The sequence below is a fragment of the Ricinus communis genome, chromosome 9, assembly GCF_019578655.1.
Source record: "Ricinus communis isolate WT05 ecotype wild-type chromosome 9, ASM1957865v1, whole genome shotgun sequence".
Classification (NCBI taxonomy): Eukaryota; Viridiplantae; Streptophyta; class Magnoliopsida; order Malpighiales; family Euphorbiaceae; genus Ricinus; species Ricinus communis.
This window is the reverse complement of record NC_063264.1, coordinates 8498117-8518913: the sequence shown is the minus strand read 5'-3', so window position 1 is coordinate 8518913 and position 20797 is coordinate 8498117. Positions and strand designations below refer to the sequence as shown.

Genomic DNA, 20797 nt, shown 5'->3' with positions numbered 1-20797 from the left:
TAAAAGAAATTCCAGGTTACTTTCTTCAATTAATTAACAATTAATTTGTTTTGGAGAAATTGATAAAGGAAGTATGAGGGCAGAGGGAGCATCCAAAAATGAGAAAATAACTAGTTAACTAGTTGCTGCCTTTTCAGAAAAATCAAGGGCATCAACAGACAAAACAAAAACATGGGATGCTAAAGATTTATTTAATTGGTAACTGTGATGGGAGAGTATGACTTGATGAATAATAAAATATAAATATAAGTATAATTAAAAAATAAAAAATAAAAAGAAAAATTTTCTAATGAATAATAAAAAAATTATATTTATATCTTTTAATTGTATTGATAGAATCCTTTTAATTATAATTCCGTAATTTACATATTTCATTTAGTAGTTGTACAACTTTTATATTTTAAATGAGTTTGATTATGAAAATATCATATTTCATATTAAAAGAAAGTAGTATGTAGATATTTATAAAAAAAATTAAATATTATTACTAGCTTCATAAAGAGAATTAAATATTTTATAAATTCTATAAATGGAATTAAATAATTTATAAAAAGATTTGGAAAATTCTAACAATGAATAAGGAATAAATAGATTTAAAATCTCTATGTATAAAAAGGAATAAAATAAAATGAATAAGGAATTATTACTAATTTAGAAAAGTAAGAATTAAGATGAAGAATAATAAGAGAAAGTTATATGCATTTTTTCTCAAATAAAAACACACAGAAATTTACGTTTGTGTTTGTGTTTTCAATTCGTATCAAATTTCGGAAAAACTCGACCAACGCCGAAACATCCAAGAACATGATAGACAACGTCGTCGTTTCGTTTTAGTTCTGAAAGCTACGAGAATAAACCACGTCGTTTCATCCAGGTCCATGGTTACAAAATAGTTTTTCTCCTCTGCTACAAACTTTTCTTCTACAATCTCACATCAAACTTCACTTGTTTCAGAGGATCAACAATCAAAAAAGTATCCACGTAACAATAAAATTAATGTTTTCTTTCTATTAAATTCACTATCTGAATCGTAATTTCCTTTTTAAAATTGCAGGAAAGGATTTGAAAATGGAGGAATTATTTGTTGCAATTATCTCAATGCTACTTGTTATTTCTCTGATTCCGTTATATATATGGAAACGCCGTCAAGATTCTCGATCAGCTGACCTGCATCAAGAAGACCCTCAGGTCTGTATGTTAATTGACGCTTTTTCCATAGAGATCTAGAATTTACATGGAATTTGGTTAAATAAAGTATTGAGAGCATGAATTTCAGGTTCCACAGAGGGAAAATGTGGTGCGCGCCACTGGTGCTCGCCGAATGCGTAGAAGACCTGCAGCTGGTGCTGCTAGCAGCTCATCTAGACCTGCCGAAGCACCTCTTGAAGGTTTGTCATTAGTGTTATTGTTTTGATTAGGCTGTTATTTTTAATTTGTTAGTATGCATTTCTAGTTATTTGCTTTTTATTTTAATTTTGTTTCAGCACTGTTTGTGCTGATTATCTATATTGCTGTAGGATCTTGATTGTCTTCCTTCTTTTCGTCTCCATGTGTACAATTATAAGATTTCTTGAATTAATTTTTTTTAATTTACTGGAAATGTCTGTGACGATTGAATATCATGGTTGAATCAAAGAAATTGAAAATGAGTCTTAACAAATGCAATTCTTGATGCAGAAACTTTTGATGAAAGTGATGATGAAGCTGCTGCCGATGAACAATACGAGGCTAGAGGTTCACGAAAGAAAGACAAGAAGCGGCAAGAGCGGGAAGCTCAAAGACAGGTGCAGCATTTCAATCCTTTCTTTCATTATTTTCAGATAAATAAATAGATAATTCTTATTTGGTTCTGCATCTCTATGATTACAGTCCTATCATTATGGATGCTCATTGAACCTGAGTCCTTGTGTTATTTTCTCCTTTACTTTGTTCATTTTCTGTTTTAGTGGGATATTAGTTGTTTCTCTGCTGAGATGTACATGATTGTTTTGAAGGCTGAGGAAGCTGCTCGTGGATCAAGGCAGACTAAGCAAGATCGCTATGCAGAAATGCGGAGAAGGAAGGATGAAGAGCATGAGGCAAAGGAGCGTATGCTGGTGGGCTCCTCCTCTTCTCTTTGGTATTTTCAGAATAATCGTATTTGAGTTTGTGGTTAAATAAATTTCTCATGTTTCATATAGGAAGAAGAAGCCAAGGCTCGGAAGGCCAAAGAGGAGGAAGCCGCTGCATTAGAGTTTGAAAAATGGAAAGGGGAGTTTTCGGTTGATGCTGAAGGAGCAACAGAAAGTGAAGCTCAAGATGGAAATCAGGGTTTGCTATCTGAGTTTGTGGAATACATAAAGGTACTCTGGATCTGCTCTTATCAGTGTACAAGGATTTTATCATTTAATTTATATACTAGATGAGTTTTCCTATTAATATCTTGTCCCAATCATTTGTGGGGTTATATTTTACTTTTTCTTTTTTCATTTCACGCTACAAATGAATGTCTCCATTAAGTTGTGCATCTGGAACTGTATATAGTGTTGCAACGTCAATCTAAATAAGGTTACTAACTCAGTTACCAGGTGCAAGCATATATGATAATGATAATGTTGCTGGGTTCAGGTTGTTATGGTGTTGATACTTCTTATTGCATTTTATTCAATGTCATCTTGCAGAAACAGAAATGTGTTCCCTTGGAAGATCTTGCTGCAGAGTTTACAATGAGGACCCAGGTACTCTCTCAACTTTAGTGCTTAAGGATGCAGCAACAGAATATAATATAGTTGAATTTAATTGCTTTGAACTTGTACTGGGTTGAGTTTAACAATGGCATATCTGAATTTACTTCTTCTCTAATTTATATTATATTATATTATATATATTTCCGGCTTTTCAAGTGATTAAAAATTATGAGTGTAATTTTTATTGTCTTGTCACTTTGGTTAAACGCAATTATTTGGTTTTCTAATTTTTGCATGCACTTTTGGCTAATGCAGGAATGTATTAATAGGATAACCTCCCTGGAAAGTATGGGTATGTCTTTGTTTTCTTCTTCCCTCTTTTTTAAAATAAAAATTATCTGGAAAAGAAAAGGAAAAAAAACATGTTTTTAGCGTCCTGTAGATTTTTGTTGCAATTTTCATGGTTAAAGAGATAAATCTTCTCACTTTTATAGTAGTTAGGTATCATCATCTGTTAAAATTATTAAAATATTTTCTTAAGCTTATTTGGCATGATGGTTAGATATTGATTATAATTTACCACTTATGCTGAATTTTATCTTCAGACATAACTCTGGTACCTCTTTCTCCATCATTATCATTGTAGGCTTAGTGAAGATAGGTTGAATTACCTCATCATGTTGACATAAAATAATTATGATGTAGTATTTCTGCATAATTTTCTGTCAAGAGTTTAATTTGTCAATTTTGGTCATGAGAAATTTAAACTATGATTTTTTTTCATTTTAGGGCGACTCTCTGGTGTTATGGATGATAGAGGGAAATATATATACATATCTCAGGATGAAATGAAAGCTGTTGCTGACTATATTAAGCGTCAAGGGAGGGTTAGCATCTCACATCTTGCCAGCAAGTCCAACCAGTTTATAGATTTAGAGCCGAAAACACAGTTTGTTGAGGAAATTATCAATACAGATGAGATGACTGCTGCTTGACTCTGCCTGTCTCCATTTTGCTTCTTATCTGAGAGAAAGTTGCACTTGGGACTCAATCCAAAGTAGAGGTAGAGGTAGAAATTGACAATACATTGTGTAAATATCAAGAAAGCAAAGAAGACCATGAAAAGCTCTCCATATCCACTAAGAGTGGGTTTGACATGGGAAGGTTTACCAGGATGTGGTTGTGAGCTAAATACGATTATGTTCAATGGAAGGAGACCTTTTGACATCTAAGTGGGCAGGGAACTAAATATGAAAAATTTCTTCTTTCTCAATGGTTGTCGTCTTTGTATATCATTGCCACACAATGAAATGGCTCACTTTTATGAATTTGGCCGAATTCAGTTAGACTCTATAAATTCTCACTGTTCTGATAGATCTCTGGAGTGGTTTCCTTTGCTGCGGATGTGGTTAGCTGTTTTCTTGCTATTTCTGTATCTTTGACTGAAATAGGTAACAAACTTGACCTTTCAGTTTCAGGGTCTTGTATTACCAATCACTGCAAATGTGGTTAGCTGTTTTCTTGCTATTTCTGTACCAATCACGGTGTCCAGTGGAAAAGGCAATTAATTAGGGCAAAAGAAGAAAAGGAAAATTTATGCGCGATGAATTTCTAACGACTGCCACTAGATCATGTTAGCATATCATGATTGTATACTTGCCATTTGCCAATAGGTTGAGAGTTAATCGGAACCAAGGGCAAAGCTACTGCACCGAAGACCATGACATTCTTCTTGGGTTGCTCAGGGATGTCCCTCTGCTAAGTTTGCCAATGTTCCTACCTCTGAACTGTAGCGAGATTGCAACAGCAATATTGGTTGACGATAACGAATTTTACATGCAATGTCAAAAATAGAAACGACATCAATAAAGAAAAGAGCAGTTCGTAGCCAGCCCAGTTATAATTCGCAAAGTCCACTCTTCTTGCAATGCTCAATTTGAACCGTTTATTTTAATCATTGCTTGGAAATCTGTTAAAGTCCAACTAAAATCGAAAAAAATCAAACCGAATTCGAACACTTTGGTATTTTTTTTTTTCATTCGATTTAGTTCTGATTAAAATTCCAAACTGAAATAGTTTTGGTTTGATGGATCGAATAGTATCTATTATTAAAATATTTTAATGTTTTTCACGGTCTAATATTTTAAAGGATATTTTATGTCATTTAATTAATTTATAGTAAAATGAATTATTAAGTGTGTAAATATGAGTCTATTTTTGAAATAAATACTTCCAATAATAAACAATTATTAAATAAGAAAATAAAAATCAAACCAATTGAACTGGCCTAATTTGGTTCCACTAACATTCTCATACAAGTTATATTTTAGGATAGCCGATAGTTCACTCTTTACCGGTTCGGTTTGGTTTTAGACTTAATTGATAATTTTCTCGTAACGATATCAAATTGATATTGATAGATGCTAAATGATTAAGATCAATTATTCAACCTTAAAATATAAGACAGTGGAAACTCACTATTCTTTGGTGCATAGATATATAAAAAGAACGTAAGTCTTACCCCTAGAAGAAAGGAAAGGAAAGAAAATCATTTATAGAAAGTGATGATTCAACATGCTTCTGTTCCAACCTTCAAATGGTAGTAAATAGCTTGTCTTTGCAAAATAGATATGAAAATGACAAATTATATAACTATACCATATACAGATGTCTATTTTTGTCTCCATCAAACAAGAAAAGAAGAAGAAGAAATAAAAAGAAACTCCCTTTCTCCTCCGAATTACTTGCAAAAACTAGAGGAAAAGAATTGAGCTTGACTCAGTCTTCATTCTTCTGCAATTTATAACCTTCTCATCTCACTCTAACATGGGTTTCCCTCCTCAGCGACTCTCCATTCCTCCATCTCTTGCCGCGTCCGAAAAGGAACGCGGCAACTCTGCCGCCGCCGGTACTATCACCACCATCACCACCAAAAATGAAGATTTCCTGGCCATGGATGCTGCTAATATTTGTATATTTCTTATTTAACATTGCTAATGCCCAAATAAACAATGACTACGATTCAACTCCTGCAGCTCCACCACCCGCCTTGGATGCTTGCAACGGAGTCTTTCTTTCTTATACTTTTACTTCTCGTGAAAAAGAATATCCGCACGTAAAGAACGCGTCAGCACAAGCATGGGCATTCAAGGCTACGGCAACAATAATTAATACAGGACAATATCGAGTAGAGAATTGGCAAATGCATGTTGGTTTTCAACATCAAGAAATCTTGGTTTCAGCTTCTGGAGGAATCCTTGTTGATGCTACTGATTTTCCTGTTGATGTTAGTAATGGAACAACCTTTGCTGGAGATTCACGGGCTGACTTGAAGACATCCATCGAGACCGCTGCAGATTTCTCACAGATTGCTGCGCAGATTGATATCACCGGCACGCAGTTTGGAGTGAAACCTCCTGGCGTACCAATGCCAAAGGATATCAAGCTTGTTAATGATGGTTATAAGTGCCCCGCAGCCACTAGGCAAGGTAAATGTACATGCTATCATAATTTTTTTGGTGTTAGATTATACAATGGAATGGAATAATCATTCTTAATTTTATCACTTCCAAATATTTCAAATAATAATTCTATTTGTGTATAATCATACCATAATAACCAAACTAAAAATTCTGATTGTTGGACTTGATTTCAGAATTTCATCATATGAGTTGCATTAAAGGAGCAAATCTTTTCCTGAATGAAACCGTATATATGATTTACAAAAGCCGTATCAGATCTAATCTTTTTACCGGTTCTTTTTTTTTTTCTCAGGAAAAACCTATATGCATGTATGTTGTAAGAGGGATCCGAAGTTGAAGGCAAAACTATTGAAAAAGGTCAAATTCATGCCTCTTCAATATGGTGATCTCTCCTTCACGTATGATGTGCTTCAAGCCTATGGAAACAACTATCTTGCCCAAGTTACTATGGACAATATCCATCCATTAGGCCGTCTTGATCACTGGAACTTGACTTGGGAATGGCAGAATGATGAGTTTATTTCCTCCATTAGAGGAGCCTATGCTCGTTCAAGAGACTCTTCTCAATGCGTTTACGGCCCTGCTGGAAAGTATTACGCAGATTTTGACTTCTCTCAAGTTGTGACCTGTGATAAAAGTCCGATCATCTCTGATCTTCCTCAAGAAAAGGCTAATGACACAAAACTTGGCAAGTTGCCTTATTGTTGTAGAAATGGTACCCTTTTGCCTACTGTGATGGATGAAAACAAAGCAAGAAGCATTTTCCAATTACAAGTGTACAAGATGCCTCCCGACTTGAACAGAACCGCCCTTGTTCCTCCACGAAAATGGAAGATTGTGGGAGTTCTTAATCCTCAGTATAAATGTGGAAACCCTATCAGGGTAGATCCCTCAGATTTTCCTGATCGTGATGGACTTCAGGCTACAAGTAGTGCTGTTGCTAGTTGGCAAATAGTATGCAATATTACCCGTCCAAAGGAAAAGCAGTCAAGATGTTGTGTTTCTTTCTCTGCTTACTACAATGAATCTATCATTCCCTGCAACACCTGTGCTTGTGGCTGCAATGATAATAAGCAGTGCAGCGCAACAGCAAGCGCAATGCTTCTACCCCCAGAAGCTCTTCTCGTGCCTTTCGCCAATAGGACGGAGAAGGCAATGGCATGGGCTAAACTCAAGCACTACAAAGTTCCAAAGCCAAGGCCTTGTCCTGATAATTGTCCGGTTAGTATAAACTGGCACATTAACACAGATTACAAGACCGGATGGACTGCTCGGATTACACTTTTCAACTGGGATGATGCTCCTTTCCAAGATTGGTTTACCGCAATCCAAATGGACAAGGCGTATCCTGGGTACGAAAATATCTACTCTTTTAATGGAACAAAACTTGATAATCTCAACAACACCATCTTCATTCAAGGTTTAACGGGTTTGAATTACTTGATGGGAGAAGTGAATGGGACTAAAGGAAATCCAAGAGTGCCTGGAAAGCAGCAATCTGTGATTTCATTCACCAAGAAGCAGACTCCAGGCATTAACATACCTCGTGGCGATGGATTCCCCAAGAGAGTGTTGTTCAATGGAGAAGAATGCGCACTGCCTGCTAGAATTCCGCTGCAGAGCGGAGGAAATAAATCCCATGTCAACTTGTTCATAGTCGTCTTAATTTCAATCATGTCTTTGGTGCTAATGAAAGATCTTTGCTGGTAATTGTTCAGGGAGTAATAGAGCAAAAGAAAATTGTGGTCATGTTTGTAGGAAATTAGCTAATTATTTGGTAAGAATTACATAACGTTTAATTCTTCGATTCATTTTAAATTACTCTATTCATGTTTTAGCATCCATGAGAAAACCATAGATATAATGACTCATATCATTATATGAATAGCAAAAATAGATCTTTAATTCATTATGTGAATAGTTATGAAATAACTAATTAAATAATTATGTTTCTATATAAGTCATACTATCACTTCACTCATTCAAAATTTCTATTGTATAAATATTTAATTAGTCACTACAAAACTCTATTTACATAACGATTCATTTTACCATTATTTTTCTTAGATATTGATTTGATTAAAGGAATAAATATCAATTTGCTGAATTTTGCGTTTTTGAAGATTAAGTAAACTCTTTAACTTCTATTTTACGTCAAATATAAAATGGGTGTTATCTATTTTTTGAGAAATTTTTAAATACATTCAATTTATCACATTATCTGTAGACCATATTAATTGCATGTAACTTCATTTATTAATTGTTGTATTTTCATTGGTTTGATTTTAATTATGAGTTATTAATAGTAATAAATAAATCAACCAATAAAAATCCAACAATTAATAAATAAAGCCACATATCATTATATAATTGATTTAGTTTACGGATGACATGATAGACTGAGTTTATCTAAGAATTTATTCTTAATTTTTGTTAAAATAAGAATGAACCTAATAGAATTTTTATAGTCTTTCCCTTGCTCTCTTTTATGTATTAAAAACAGAAAAAAAAAATTGAAGTTTCTTTCTTTCTTCATCAAAAGCACCCTTTTTTCTTCTCTTATATAAATACATAAAATAAATATTAAAATATATATGAAATAGATATTAATTTTTGGGATTTAATAAATTTATACAAAATAATAAATTATGATAATTTGAACATATACGAAATAAATATCAAAATATAATTTAAATATATCAAAAGAATTTGAGAACAAATAATAAAAATTTCAGAAACAGAATATATGTATATTGTATTCTTTGTAAATAAAAGTTAAAATCACCCTAAATATCAAGTTACAATATTTAAATGTTTTAAGGTTATTTTTAAAAAGTGTCATGTATTTAATCACCACTAAAGTTAGGCAAGTATGGTGAAATGAATGGCTAAGTTAAAAGGTTATAAATGAAATTAAGCTCCTGTCTTAGAAGCTTTGGCATTTCTTTATTTTTACACTAAATTATTTTATGTTTACATATATTATCAACCTTTGCAAAAGTATATAAATATGATCAATACCTCCTCCTCCTTAAAATTTGATATTATCATACAGGAATAGTTTTTCAAAATTATAACACAGTTGGAATCCATTTAATGAAGAAGAATGTGTTAGTTTTTATTTAAGATTGCTAGAAATAAAAATTATAATATTTTTAAATAAAAATATGAATATTTCATTAATGAGGATTAATGGCAATCTTGATATAAAAGATAAAAATAAATATTAAATAAAAAAATTATATGTGAAAAAGTATATATATTATGCTGACATAACAATAAATTATAATTTTATAAGAAATATGCTTCGTTCGATGATAGTAAATTATGTACCAATGTCATAAGTTATTTTGACGAATATCAAATTTTAATTTTTTTTAATTTTTTCAGTATTTCTATAGAAAGAGAATTCAATATCCACATTACAACTATATAATAGAACTCAACATATGATTTCCAAAACACATATTCATAATTATTATTAAAATGAACTAAATATAAAATATAGAAAAAAAATAGCACTGCTAATCTAAAAAGTGATATAGACTGGATCAAAAAATGAAATACTAAAGCCAATAATAATGTCCATGACTTTATTCTTTAACATCTATAAGTAAGGTTGTCACTTGCTTTTTCTCTTCATAAATATTATTCTAGAACTATTATTTTAAATTGTGGTGAGTTCTATATTTAAAAAATTATTAAAAAACTATTACATGAGTATTAAAGAGATAAATTACATAACATTAAAAAATTTATGACTAAGAATTTATAAAATCCATAACCTATACTTTAGTAAGATATTATTAAAAAGTAACAATTATATTAAAGAGGTATAATAGAGCATTAGAATCTTGTATATAAACTCTTATGGATATAATTTTTTTCTATTTCTAATTTTTTTCTATAATATTTTGTAATTATATGAAATTGTCTAATAATATTTTAATATTTTTTATAATATCTGTGTAAAAATTAGAATAAAAGTTAACAATTAGTATAATATATATTTTGCTTAGTAATATATATATATATGTAATATAAAATCTATTTTCTAATGATATTGCATAACGGGAAGGTTAATGTCCAATTTACATAACTATTTTGTTCATACAAAATGATATCTGTCCAAAGAGCGTATATTAGACTATATTAACTGAATCTCATGTCACTCTGAAATAAAAGAAGTTAGCTTCAATAATGTAATTGTCATGTATTTTAAATTTTAGATAAACTTTAAAATTTAAAAGTTTAATTGCACTTAGTTAAAAGTCAGAAAAACTTATATATACAGTTGCTAAGTACGTCTCGATAAAAACTAAGATATATATATATATATATATATATGAAAGTAAGATTTTAGTTTTAAGTTTTATAATTTTTAAGGCATTTCTTTGGATTATAATGAGTTTTTAGTTTTAACTTTTGTGAAACGATAATTTTTATTTTTTTAAATTTTTAAACCTATATTAATTGTCAATTAATATTAATATAATTATATTCACCTCTTCTATTAATTTAATATATTGTTAATAACCCATAATTTTTATATTGTATTAATTTTATGTCTCATAATTTCTCTTTTGATAATGGAAAAGCTATTATTTATTACTACAATTATTTTAATGTAAATCACCATTTTGTCATTCATATATTCTACATTTTTCATTTTCATCGTTATTTTTATTTTTATTTTTATTAGCGCTTTACTAATAACATAGAAAGGACTTTTCTCGCTTGTTTAGTAAAGTCTAGTTTTTGGCCTTATCTTGAAGGTGACGACGACGTCGAGTTGGCGGCAGAGAAAGACTCGGCATTCAGGCGAGCCGCCCGGTGGTGTGGTACGTAGTGGGTTTAGCACGCCCCGCTAAAACAGCTCCGAAACAAACAAAAGGGTGCGTGCCGCACTCACGAGGGACTGCCAGTGATATACTGGAGGAAAGTGGGGATGACGTCAAGTCCGCATGGCCCTTATGGGCTGGGCCACACACGTGCTACAATGGCAATTACAATGGGAAGCAAGGCTATAAGGCGGAGCGAATCCGGAAAGATTGCCTCAGTTCGGATTGTTCTCTGCAACTCGGAAACATGAAGTTGGAATCGCGATTACTCGCGGATCAGCATGCTGCGGTGATTATATACCCGGGCCCTGTACACACCGCCTGTCACACATTGGGAATCATTTTTTAATAAAATTAAAGAGCAAACGATCGAAGAGAATTTAAAAAACATTACAATAATCTGTAATCTTATTTTCAAAAAACTCTTAAAAGGTATGTTCAAGAAAATTATTTTAATTTGTTAAAAAAATTTATAATTATGTTTCATGTTAGTAATTTTTTGTTATAATGGCAGTCAATTTGGAAATTGGAAGGAAAATAATAACTTTAAATTACAAGCAAGCAAAAGATCTTTTTTTTTGTCTTTTCTATTTCACTGGATGATCGTAATCGTAAACAAGAATATATGTAATACAAACATGGATTTCGTGTAGGACATCTGAAAGAATGTTTTTTGATACACAAATAATGAGGAAGAGGAAAATAAAAGGAGAAACGTTTCGCTACATAGTTCCATTCTATTTGACCATTTTTTTTCAGGTTGGAGGTATTGTACAATTCTGAAATCTCCAAGCCCGGATTTGTGTGGAAGTATAGTTAATTATCATTTGCCAAATCAACATACAGAAGACAGCTGCAAATCCGACAATTCTTGAATCGGGTCGTAGAAAGAATGTATGTAAATATTTTATATATAAATATATATCCTGTCTCGCATCAAATTCTATGTCTTCTTGGCCTGTAAAAGCAATGGATTAACAATATGAATTAGAGGAATTACCAGAAGAATGATAAAGAAAAGCAATGTCAACAGTAATGCAAACAGCCCAAGAAAAAGGGAAACAAATCATCAACCAAGTTAGTAACTGGTAATCTAGATATGCTATTTCATCGGCAACGTATTTATGTAGCAACATCTTAAAGAAGTGGAAGAAGAGATCCAATCACTTGAATGGCGATTAATACAATGAATAGAAGTAGTGCGAGTTAAACCTTCACAAGTCTCAGACTCCACGCACTCCTGAGTTTAGCCTCATAAAGCGTATAGAATAAGGTTGATGGGTCGGAAAGCATACCGACGCATGGAATAATCAGCAAGGTAAACAAAGATGAGGTGAATGACTAAAGAATTCTGTAACTGAGACAACATTACATGCAACTTGCAGATAAATATTACATATACAGATAGATAGATATAGACAGATATTCCTTTATATAGACATACTCACATGAAGAGGCTGATAGCGGATAAGAATGAAAACTACAAATGATCCATTTCTTTATGATGGGGAAGTTTAGGAGAGATGGGGAGACCCAGCAGCTGCCGGTCGGGGCGGGGATAAGCTTGCTTCTTCACAAGCTTATCCCCCCAAACATAGCAAGTTGGTCATATTTGGGTCTAAATGACTATTTAAGTTCTGCCTGCTATGGCCATAAACAGAAAAGGGTGTGTACAACTATTACTGGTCATGCGAACCCTCAGGCTCTCGCATCAGAAATATGAATTGGTAGCTGCTTGAATTCCATAACTCGCCTCCAAAAGTCATGTTGGTTTTAGATGTGCAAGTATTTTCAATAGTGTAATCATATCACAACTGAGTATGTATTTATGCATGTATAAATAAAATGAATACATTGTAATATGGCATTGCGCAATGTTTTTTAAGGTAAGAAAAAAGAACCTTTTTTAAGTATTTCTTGTGAAGTTTCATTGCACCACTGCATGCTTTTTTAGCATCCAGATTTCCAGTCATGTCGTTCAGTATCTGCAAAGCATAGTAAATAACAAATGATAAAAGAGAAAAAAAAAAAAGGAAAATATAGAAAAGGAAAAATCTGATCAACAAATGAAAACTCTGATCAGCATAAAAAAATAATCAGAGATTTACAGCAAGGGAGCACTTGGAGAATGCATGACATGCCATCTTAAAGGTAACTTTTTTTACCAAATGTATGAAGATTTTGTTCTCTTTTTCACCTGCCCTCATTAGAAATTTACAAGGCAAGCATGTCCAAGTTTTGTGTCAGAGAATTACAAGCCTTGTCAGCGTTGGATAGCTCGCTAAATAGGAGCTGAAGTATGAATAGAAGGCCTTCATTATCCTATCCCATATCAGCACACAAACATTTGTCTGGACTTTTTGGATTCAATAGAACTCCTAATAACAACTTAGTGCACTGAAAACTAAAGTCTAATCATCAACAAAAATGCAGAAATAGAGCACTGAGAGAGGGGTGAGGCTACTAGATTGAAACTGGTTTAAGACTCGAGCACAAGCAAAAAAAGATATCTGAAAGTGTACTTTGATGAATTAGACTTCTTTTTCTTTTTTAGCATTCTATTGGGAGGGAAACAAGTATGCATTTCACAATCTGCATCAACCCGTCATCCCCTCTCCCATCCCAACCCAGAATAACAAGGTGTGTCAGTGATCTTTGCCACTGCATTCCACGTTTCTTTAAATCATCTCTTATGTGCTCTCCCCTTGCAGTATAGCATCTTCCTAAACTATTCTACATGGCTATCTGAAAGCATCTAAAACATAACCAAGTAAATAGATAGGCTGATTAGATCACCTTAACAACATCATCCAGGCCCCGAGCCTCTTGCAACAACTTTGAACTCTTATCTTTCAGGACACTGGCAACGAGGAAAACAGAGATGGGGAGCGGGGCTTCCGAATTCCCTGCCCCATTTTTCATATTTTCCCTTTCAAACTTCCCATACTGGCGTATTGACTTTGCTTTTCCTTTAGATCCTTCAGATTTGTCACTAGAGTCGGGCTCTTCATACAGAGAGAACAAGTCAGGGTCGTATTCGAGGGCCCACATCATCTGTTATTGTTAAGAGACAGAAGCGATAATAATTATGAGAAGCAACAAAGTTATGTTCAAGATACAGGAAGGCAAAGAGAAAGAGAGAATACTTGATGTTTACATGGTTATAGAATTGTAAGTTATATCCGAAGGTGAAAGAATATGAAGAGAGACAAATAGAACATAAAAGAAAAGGCAATAACTATAATAGAGATGACGAATTGCAATATATATGCATCATGCATCATTGGTGTGGCAGTACTTGCAGAAACTTCTACAGCCATACAATTTAATTGATTTCAAACATTATTCCTTTCTACCAATCTAAGCAAATAAACCTGCACCTAGCTTCATAAAAGACAAGCCTTTTTGCTTTCGATCCTAGACTAATACATTATCCTCATATCGTACATGGGTAGTAATGGAAAGAAGTAAGAAACATTGGATGAGCTGGCCTATTAACAAACCCTTGCAAAGTTTAGGTTCAGATCAGCCTGAGATCATTTAGAACCAGGATGCTTTAAAACAGATTTATGTGTGGATCTAAATCTTTATCCTTCATTGCACTTATTCAGATGATATTAACAAATATCGCAAGCTAGGAGCTGAACTGCAAAGGTGCATGCATATCCTCAACTTTAATAACAATAATTTAAGCAGCATAATCTATAAATTATTTAGACACTAATTATTTCAAGTAATCCAGAAAGCATTTGATAAGGTTTCTAATATAAATTGAATATACCTCCCAAAGGTAGAGTGAATCACAAAAAGAGAATTCTCGGCGAAACAAAACCATGAGCATCCTAAAAGCAAACAAGTAGTCGCCTCCACCAAGTGCATCTATGGTCCAAGATCGAAAGATAGATTTCTTGTTAGTTTCTTTTGTTGAGAACAAATCAAGAAGTGGAAAAGAAAAATGTGATATATATCACCAAGACAAGTAATCCAAAAAAATGAAATCACAGGATACTGAAATTAAAATCAGATGATAATGACCATAGTTGAGGATCTGCTATCTTATTGGACAAGCACGATGTTAGTTGGCCAGTGCATATCATCAGTAGAACTACAATTTGACAAGGGAAAAATAATATGTCTAGATCGAAACAATAAAGATAAGCTGTTTTCCCTTTTCTTGTTCCTATATCACATTCTGTATCTGTAGATTTAGAAACAAATATTGGGGAACATACTTACCAGTTATTTTCTGTTCTTTTTTCTTTTCCTCGTGGTGGGTACATGTACAAGACATCAAAATTGCGAGGATTTGAGTAGACTTAACTTATTATCACTAGAAATATCTACCATTTTTCTCCAAAATCTAGAATTTTCAAAGTTTGCATGGTATCTAAGAATACTCCAATAAGCCACCTCTAGTCTCAGACTTGGAGAAGAAGGCACAATCTGTTTCTAAGATTTTTTTTTTTTTCTTATTCTGGTATTTTCTTATCCTCATAACAATGTCAATATACATTGATAATTAGGCTTTTGCCCATTGATTAAAAATGAACATTTAAGTAAATAATAGGTCCCCTATTTTTTCCCCTGTCTTCCCTTTCCATTGGATAGCCTATACCCTCTTTCAGTAACAAAGTTCAAAATTACAAACCAACCAGTAAATCAATCACTACATTACAAAGATGATAGAAAAAATATATACAGGATTGAAAAGCTTGTAAATCAAGCAATACCTAAATGCTGATGTAGTTTTGGATCAATAACTTGAGTAATCGAGGCTAAATTACTAAGTTGTGTTTCCACGCCAACAGAGCTCTCAGTGCATCTGAAATTTCCTCGCTTTAAATTTCAAATAAGAAAGTATTATAAGAAACTGAAAATAAAATGGAAAAGAAAACTGATTGCGCACAGCTAAGGAAACTCCAGTAGAAGCAATTTTTCGATTGGTCATTTAGAATAGCAGAGAAGAGAACCAGTCGAATTATCATAATACAGTAAAATAAAGTGGCTATAACAATTACCAAAAATTAAATGAAAGAAAGATAAACACCATTAATGGATGAGAGACAACAAAAACAATTAAGAAAACAGATATGAGGAAAATCTACAAGATTTGAAGAGTTTGACTAAATCAGAAATGCAGAAATAACTTGGGCCATCGATTAGCCAGAGAGAGAGGTTGAAAAGTGAGGAATTCTTACATTAGGCAAATGACAAACTGAAAATAGTGAAGAAAATCAGAGAATTACCAATCTACGCATCAAACGCTCAAAGCACCAAAATGCATCAGCCTCATCTTCAAGAAGAATTATCATGGGTGAACAAAGATCACTCATCCCTGAAATCCATGAAATTTACATTTCGGAGAAATTTCACACCATTACTATGATAAAGCTACAAATAATATTACCTTCAGCAACAAAGAAGAGGCAACGATATAAAGTGTTCAGAAAACGATATAAAGTGTTCAGAGAATGATATAACAAGATAAATCCTAGCAATTTGAGCTTAGAAACGAGATGTGTTTCCAGATGTTTCTAATCTCATGCCAGAAAGTTGGGATCTAACATGCACACATGTATTCCATATTATAACGCATTTGTAAGGACTGAATTGTTAGAAATGAAAAGAGACTTTAACTTTCAAACAAGTTGGGTTATTCAATTGAAGAAATCAAGTATCACTTTTAATGATTTTTTCTTACAGGGAATGAAGAAGTCATAAATATCCAGGACACTGTGGGATGAAGGAAGACATTTGTTTTATGGGCTTGTGACTTTTATTTTACAAAAAACAACTTGTCAATCAGCAAAAAGAAGGTTCAAAGGAAGAAAAGAAGAGCACTAGAGATCGGAAAAGATAGACAACAGAAAGGAAAGAATAGGTATTGCGAGGGGAGCGGGGAGTAGGAGAAACCCTTTCTCAACGAAGAGTAAAAACATTCATACGGTCAGTTGTTATACAACTTAATCCAGTGAAATCCAGCTGAGAATCTTCTTTCCTACCATCTGCTAATCTTAGATATGAAAAATGAATTTTATTTTATGTAAGAGTAAGAGCTTAAGCTGCATGTTCTTTTCTTCAGTTCAACATTTAGAATGAAAGAATAGATCGCCCATGCAAGACACAAAAAAAGCCATTGTTTGGCAAGTTGAGATGTTAATGAGTATACAGCCCAAACTAAAGATGCCAAAAGCACCTATTTAAGTATTAAAATTAGCCTACAGATGCCATATATTAACATCTAACTTTTTGTTCAACTCACATCTCCTTATCATTAATATTTTTGGTAAACCTAATGCATACTAATATCCACATTGCAGTCCCCCCCTTGAGTACAGAAGAATGGTAAAGCTGGAAGTAGCTAAGAATCTATATAATTAACTTAACAAAATTGAATACAAAAAGAAATTTCATTGAATCACTTACCTTGACAATAGCCAACATCTGTATCAATCCAGGCATATACAGCAAGAATATCCCAAAGTTTTGACAAGTTTTCTTGCTTCTCGTAGAAAACCAATGTTCTATCAGTACGAACCACATCTAGACCTAACATATGGTGATCAAAGCAGAAAGTGTCACAAGTATAGCAGAAAAATTACAAAGCAACCATGGATTAGAATTATGCTGTTATAAAATAAAAGAAGTTTTACAAAATTCAAATCAAAAGTTGGATATGCATGGAAGCAAATATGCAAATGCATGTCTACAAGTGAACAATGAATTATATAACCATAATGCTCCATGCATCCAAAGGTGTAAAAGAAACAAACTGCATGAGCAGCTTAGCTCAAAATAGTTCATCTCTAAGATAGAGTGAGATTGATATATAATAAGTAAATAACAAAATGAGACAATTTTGACAGTGCAATAGTGATTTGGAGGCTGAAAGCAGTATACGTGCACTTGAGATGAAGCAGAAAACATCCATGTCAATTTATCATTAAAAATTTATGGAAGAAAAGGAAAAAAGAAAAAAAATTGGTTTTCATTTTTTATTGATAATAAAGCATCGATAGAGAATAAGGATGAAAAATGCACAAACCAAGCAGAAAAGCCCATTTAAATACCAAAGCTTCACCAACCTATTTGATGTAAGGTGAGCAACCACTGGATTACTTTCTTGTCCAAAGGACCATGACTAGTAAGCTCTTTTACAATTTCTGAAGTACAAGCAATAGCATTAACATCTGATGAAGCAGAATGTAAGGCCTTGTCTTGACTTGTCTCCAGAATTACTAATGGATCCTGGATGGGCTGACCATCTTCAGTGATTACAGGTGCTGTAATAAACCGGCCACTCCCAACAACAGGAAATAATTCACAGCAATCTTCCTTCCACCGAGCATATTGTGTCCTGAAGGTGTAACACAAGCACAAGTCATAAATGTCTCATAAATTGATAGAAGGGCATGATAGAAATTCAAACTCCTGTGCAATAAAAATAAGGGTAATGACAAAATTCAACCAGCAACTAGGATACTATGTTACAAGCACCATTTGTTACCAGATTAATTTTGCACATTAAAAAGAAAACCCCCAATATAATGTTGCAGACGATATCTCCAAAGCCAGAAATCAAACTAATAGCGTGTTTATGTTCACCTAGGTCGTCATAATGCCAATATGGCTAAACCTGTTGAGTGCCTAGTCAGTAGTGAAAATAATCATGGCAACTCGTTTCCATGATACTGGAATGCAATGAATATGATTACTGGAAGTGAAACCCTAAATTAATATTCCCTCATCCTTCCCCATTATTTCTCCACTCTATATGGCTTATGTATAACAGTAAAAATGGGGTACCTTCTACACTGCCGTATCTGTTCTCGTTCATCAAATGTACTCTTAGGATCATAACAACCAAGTAGGAATTCCCAAACTTCCCCTCTAATTGATGGATGGATTCCCTGAATCCACAAAAAATCAGAGTTAAAGATGCATATCTTGAGCTTTCATTCCTACAGAACGATCATAAGGTCACATTCCAAAAATGCAATTACCCCGCGTTGGATTCGACCTAGAGTTTTGCCTATATCTAGATGCCCTTCAGGAGAAAATGCACTGTGCCATTTCCTTGAACTTAATGTTTTACCAGCCTGCATAAGTAGAACATGAAAGAAACTTGATTATTGCAATAACAAAATGTATTCAAGTAAAGTTAATGAAAGTCAATATCATCTGACATATGTGCAAACAAATGTTTAGAAAAATGTCAAAATTAAGAAGTGACGGCCCGATTTTGAATGCATTATAGGTTTGTGCTCTAATTATTACCACTTGGAACACTTTTCTCTCCTTTTAACTCATCAGTAGCACAAAAGAAATTTATAAAGCTCACATGAAGCTTGATCGTCAATAATGTAGTTATAAAGCTTAATTGCATTATCACAAACATTTTAAATATTTTATGCATCTAAATTCCATGATATTATTCAGAATTTTGTACTTCTGATGAATGATTTTAAGATTAACCTGATCATCCAAGTGAACACAAGTACATTCCATTTTAAATAACAAACAGACCATGAATATATAAGCTCTGCACAATCAATTATACAATAAACACACTTCATTTCTAATTTAAAGATAACATCTGGAGCTAATTCTTAAGCATATTGCAATGATTCCTACAACTCTTCTGCAATTTCACATCCATAAACTCAATGCAATGATCAGTTCATAAATGATCAGCTACGTTTTCCATTATGTACAAGAACTCTAATCTAAATCAAGACGTAATTATCCAAATTAACAAATGGGTAATTCTCAAATATCAAAACAAACCACAAGCAAACAAATTATAAAACATAGATCCAAATTAACAAAATGGGTGCTCGTTAAATGTCAAAACTAATCCATGAAGCACCAGTTATAGCATTGATCCAAACAAACAAAATGGGTATCACCAAATATGAATACAAAACCATGGATAACGAAATTAAATAGCATTGATCCAAATAACCAAAATGGGTACTCACCACAAGCAATGATCGAAATAACAAAAATGGGCACTCACCAAATATCAATATCAGGCAATGAAGAACCAAATTATAAAACATTGATTCAAATTAACAAAATGGGTTCTCAACAAAATTCCATACAAAGAAATAAAAATAAATAAAAACAAACACAAACCTTTATTTTAAATCTCGTTTTTGGAACATCCGTGCACTCAGGCCGGACTTCATAGTAAGAATCAGCAGGTTCAGCGTAACTCCACATTTACAGAAGAAAAAGAAATTTAAAACTTTCAAAACCCAAAACGAAAAAATAAATAAATAAATAAATAAAGCAAGAAAAGACCCTTAAGTTATCAGCTTCCAGGAGCTGGAACCTCCCCTCAAAAGATGGGAGAAATATGTATTCAAATGGAAGGTTCAAATGGGAGACCAAAGCTCCCAACAACAACAACAACAACAAAAAACAGCGACAGGTTCAAAGCAACGAGAACCGGTAATTACTAAAGAAAAAAAAAAGTCTTCTCTCTTTTTTCGTAATTTCTTTTTCTAAAAAATTTATGCTTTATTATTATTATTATTATTATTATTATTGTCAGCAATTAGTTGTGTGATAATTAGGGTAGTGGTTTTGTTTGTAGGTTAGATGGCCACTTCTTGATTTTTTTTCAGACATGCTATATAATCATTGGTGATCTTTTTTTAAAACTAGTATTTTATTTTTCAATTTTTATTAATTTTTTTAAAATCCTTTAGGAATTTAAGAATTATATATATTATTATTATTATTATATATATATAGTGTTATCTTACAGCATAGATCTTAACCATTAAAAGTGGATTTTACC

General features: G+C 32.8%; 3 protein-coding genes across 4 annotated transcripts; 2 read left to right on the top strand and 1 right to left on the bottom strand.

Annotated features, from left to right (window-relative positions):
• Window positions 1-752: 752 nt before the first annotated feature.
• LOC8280738 (DDRGK domain-containing protein 1) lies at window positions 753-4040 on the top strand. Of its 2 annotated transcripts, none has more exons than XM_048379608.1 (9): window positions 753-874; window positions 1055-1188; window positions 1277-1388; window positions 1678-1784; window positions 1995-2096; window positions 2181-2342; window positions 2661-2717; window positions 2982-3018; window positions 3456-4040. In XM_048379608.1, the coding sequence occupies exons 2-9, from the start codon at window positions 1069-1071 to the stop codon at window positions 3659-3661; spliced, it is 903 nt and encodes a 300-aa protein (XP_048235565.1). In that variant the 5' UTR covers window positions 753-874; window positions 1055-1068; the 3' UTR covers window positions 3662-4040. The 2 variants fall into 2 exon arrangements, with proteins under 2 accessions (XP_048235565.1, XP_002522860.2); XM_002522814.4 differs by having other exon boundaries at window positions 778-973.
• Window positions 4041-5503: 1463 nt separating this feature from the next.
• LOC8280739 (COBRA-like protein 10) lies at window positions 5504-7959 on the top strand. The gene is made up of 2 exons (XM_002522815.3): window positions 5504-6154; window positions 6441-7959. Exons 1-2 carry the CDS (start codon window positions 5602-5604, stop codon window positions 7856-7858), a joined length of 1971 nt encoding a protein of 656 aa, XP_002522861.2. The 5' UTR covers window positions 5504-5601; the 3' UTR covers window positions 7859-7959.
• Window positions 7960-11540: 3581 nt separating this feature from the next.
• LOC8280740 (rab GTPase-activating protein 22) lies at window positions 11541-20508 on the bottom strand. Its single transcript, XM_048379359.1, has 11 exons — window positions 20128-20508; window positions 18993-19088; window positions 18796-18899; window positions 18075-18346; window positions 17416-17538; window positions 16236-16324; window positions 15720-15825; window positions 14771-14868; window positions 13786-14043; window positions 12891-12974; window positions 11541-11947 (listed from the first exon to the last, which is right to left on the bottom strand). The coding sequence occupies exons 1-11, from the start codon at window positions 20212-20214 to the stop codon at window positions 11933-11935; spliced, it is 1332 nt and encodes a 443-aa protein (XP_048235316.1). The 5' UTR covers window positions 20215-20508; the 3' UTR covers window positions 11541-11932.
• Between the last annotated feature and the right edge of the window lie 289 nt (window positions 20509-20797).

What these genes read in the sequence shown, in the direction of transcription:
- LOC8280738 (XM_048379608.1), top strand. Translation starts at nt 1,069, where the DNA reads ATGGAGGAATTATTTGTTGCAATTATCTCAATGCTACTTGTTATTTCT. An exon ending in AGTTTGTGGAATACATAAAG is followed by an intron (nt 2,343 to 2,660) that starts GTACTCTGGATC and finishes GTCATCTTGCAG; the next exon opens with AAACAGAAATGTGTTCCCTT. An exon ending in AACCTCCCTGGAAAGTATGG is followed by an intron (nt 3,019 to 3,455) that starts GTATGTCTTTGT and finishes TTTTCATTTTAG; the next exon opens with GGCGACTCTCTGGTGTTATG.
- LOC8280739 (XM_002522815.3), top strand. Translation starts at nt 5,602, where the DNA reads ATGAAGATTTCCTGGCCATGGATGCTGCTAATATTTGTATATTTCTTA. An exon ending in CCCCGCAGCCACTAGGCAAG is followed by an intron (nt 6,155 to 6,440) that starts GTAAATGTACAT and finishes TTTTTTTCTCAG; the next exon opens with GAAAAACCTATATGCATGTA.
- LOC8280740 (XM_048379359.1), bottom strand. Translation starts at nt 20,214, where the DNA reads ATGTGGAGTTACGCTGAACCTGCTGATTCTTACTATGAAGTCCGGCCT. An exon ending in AGATGTTGGCTATTGTCAAG is followed by an intron (nt 16,325 to 17,415) that starts GTAAGTGATTCA and finishes CATGGATTTCAG; the next exon opens with GGATGAGTGATCTTTGTTCA. An exon ending in AGCGTTTGATGCGTAGATTG is followed by an intron (nt 15,826 to 16,235) that starts GTAATTCTCTGA and finishes TGAAATTTAAAG; the next exon opens with CGAGGAAATTTCAGATGCAC.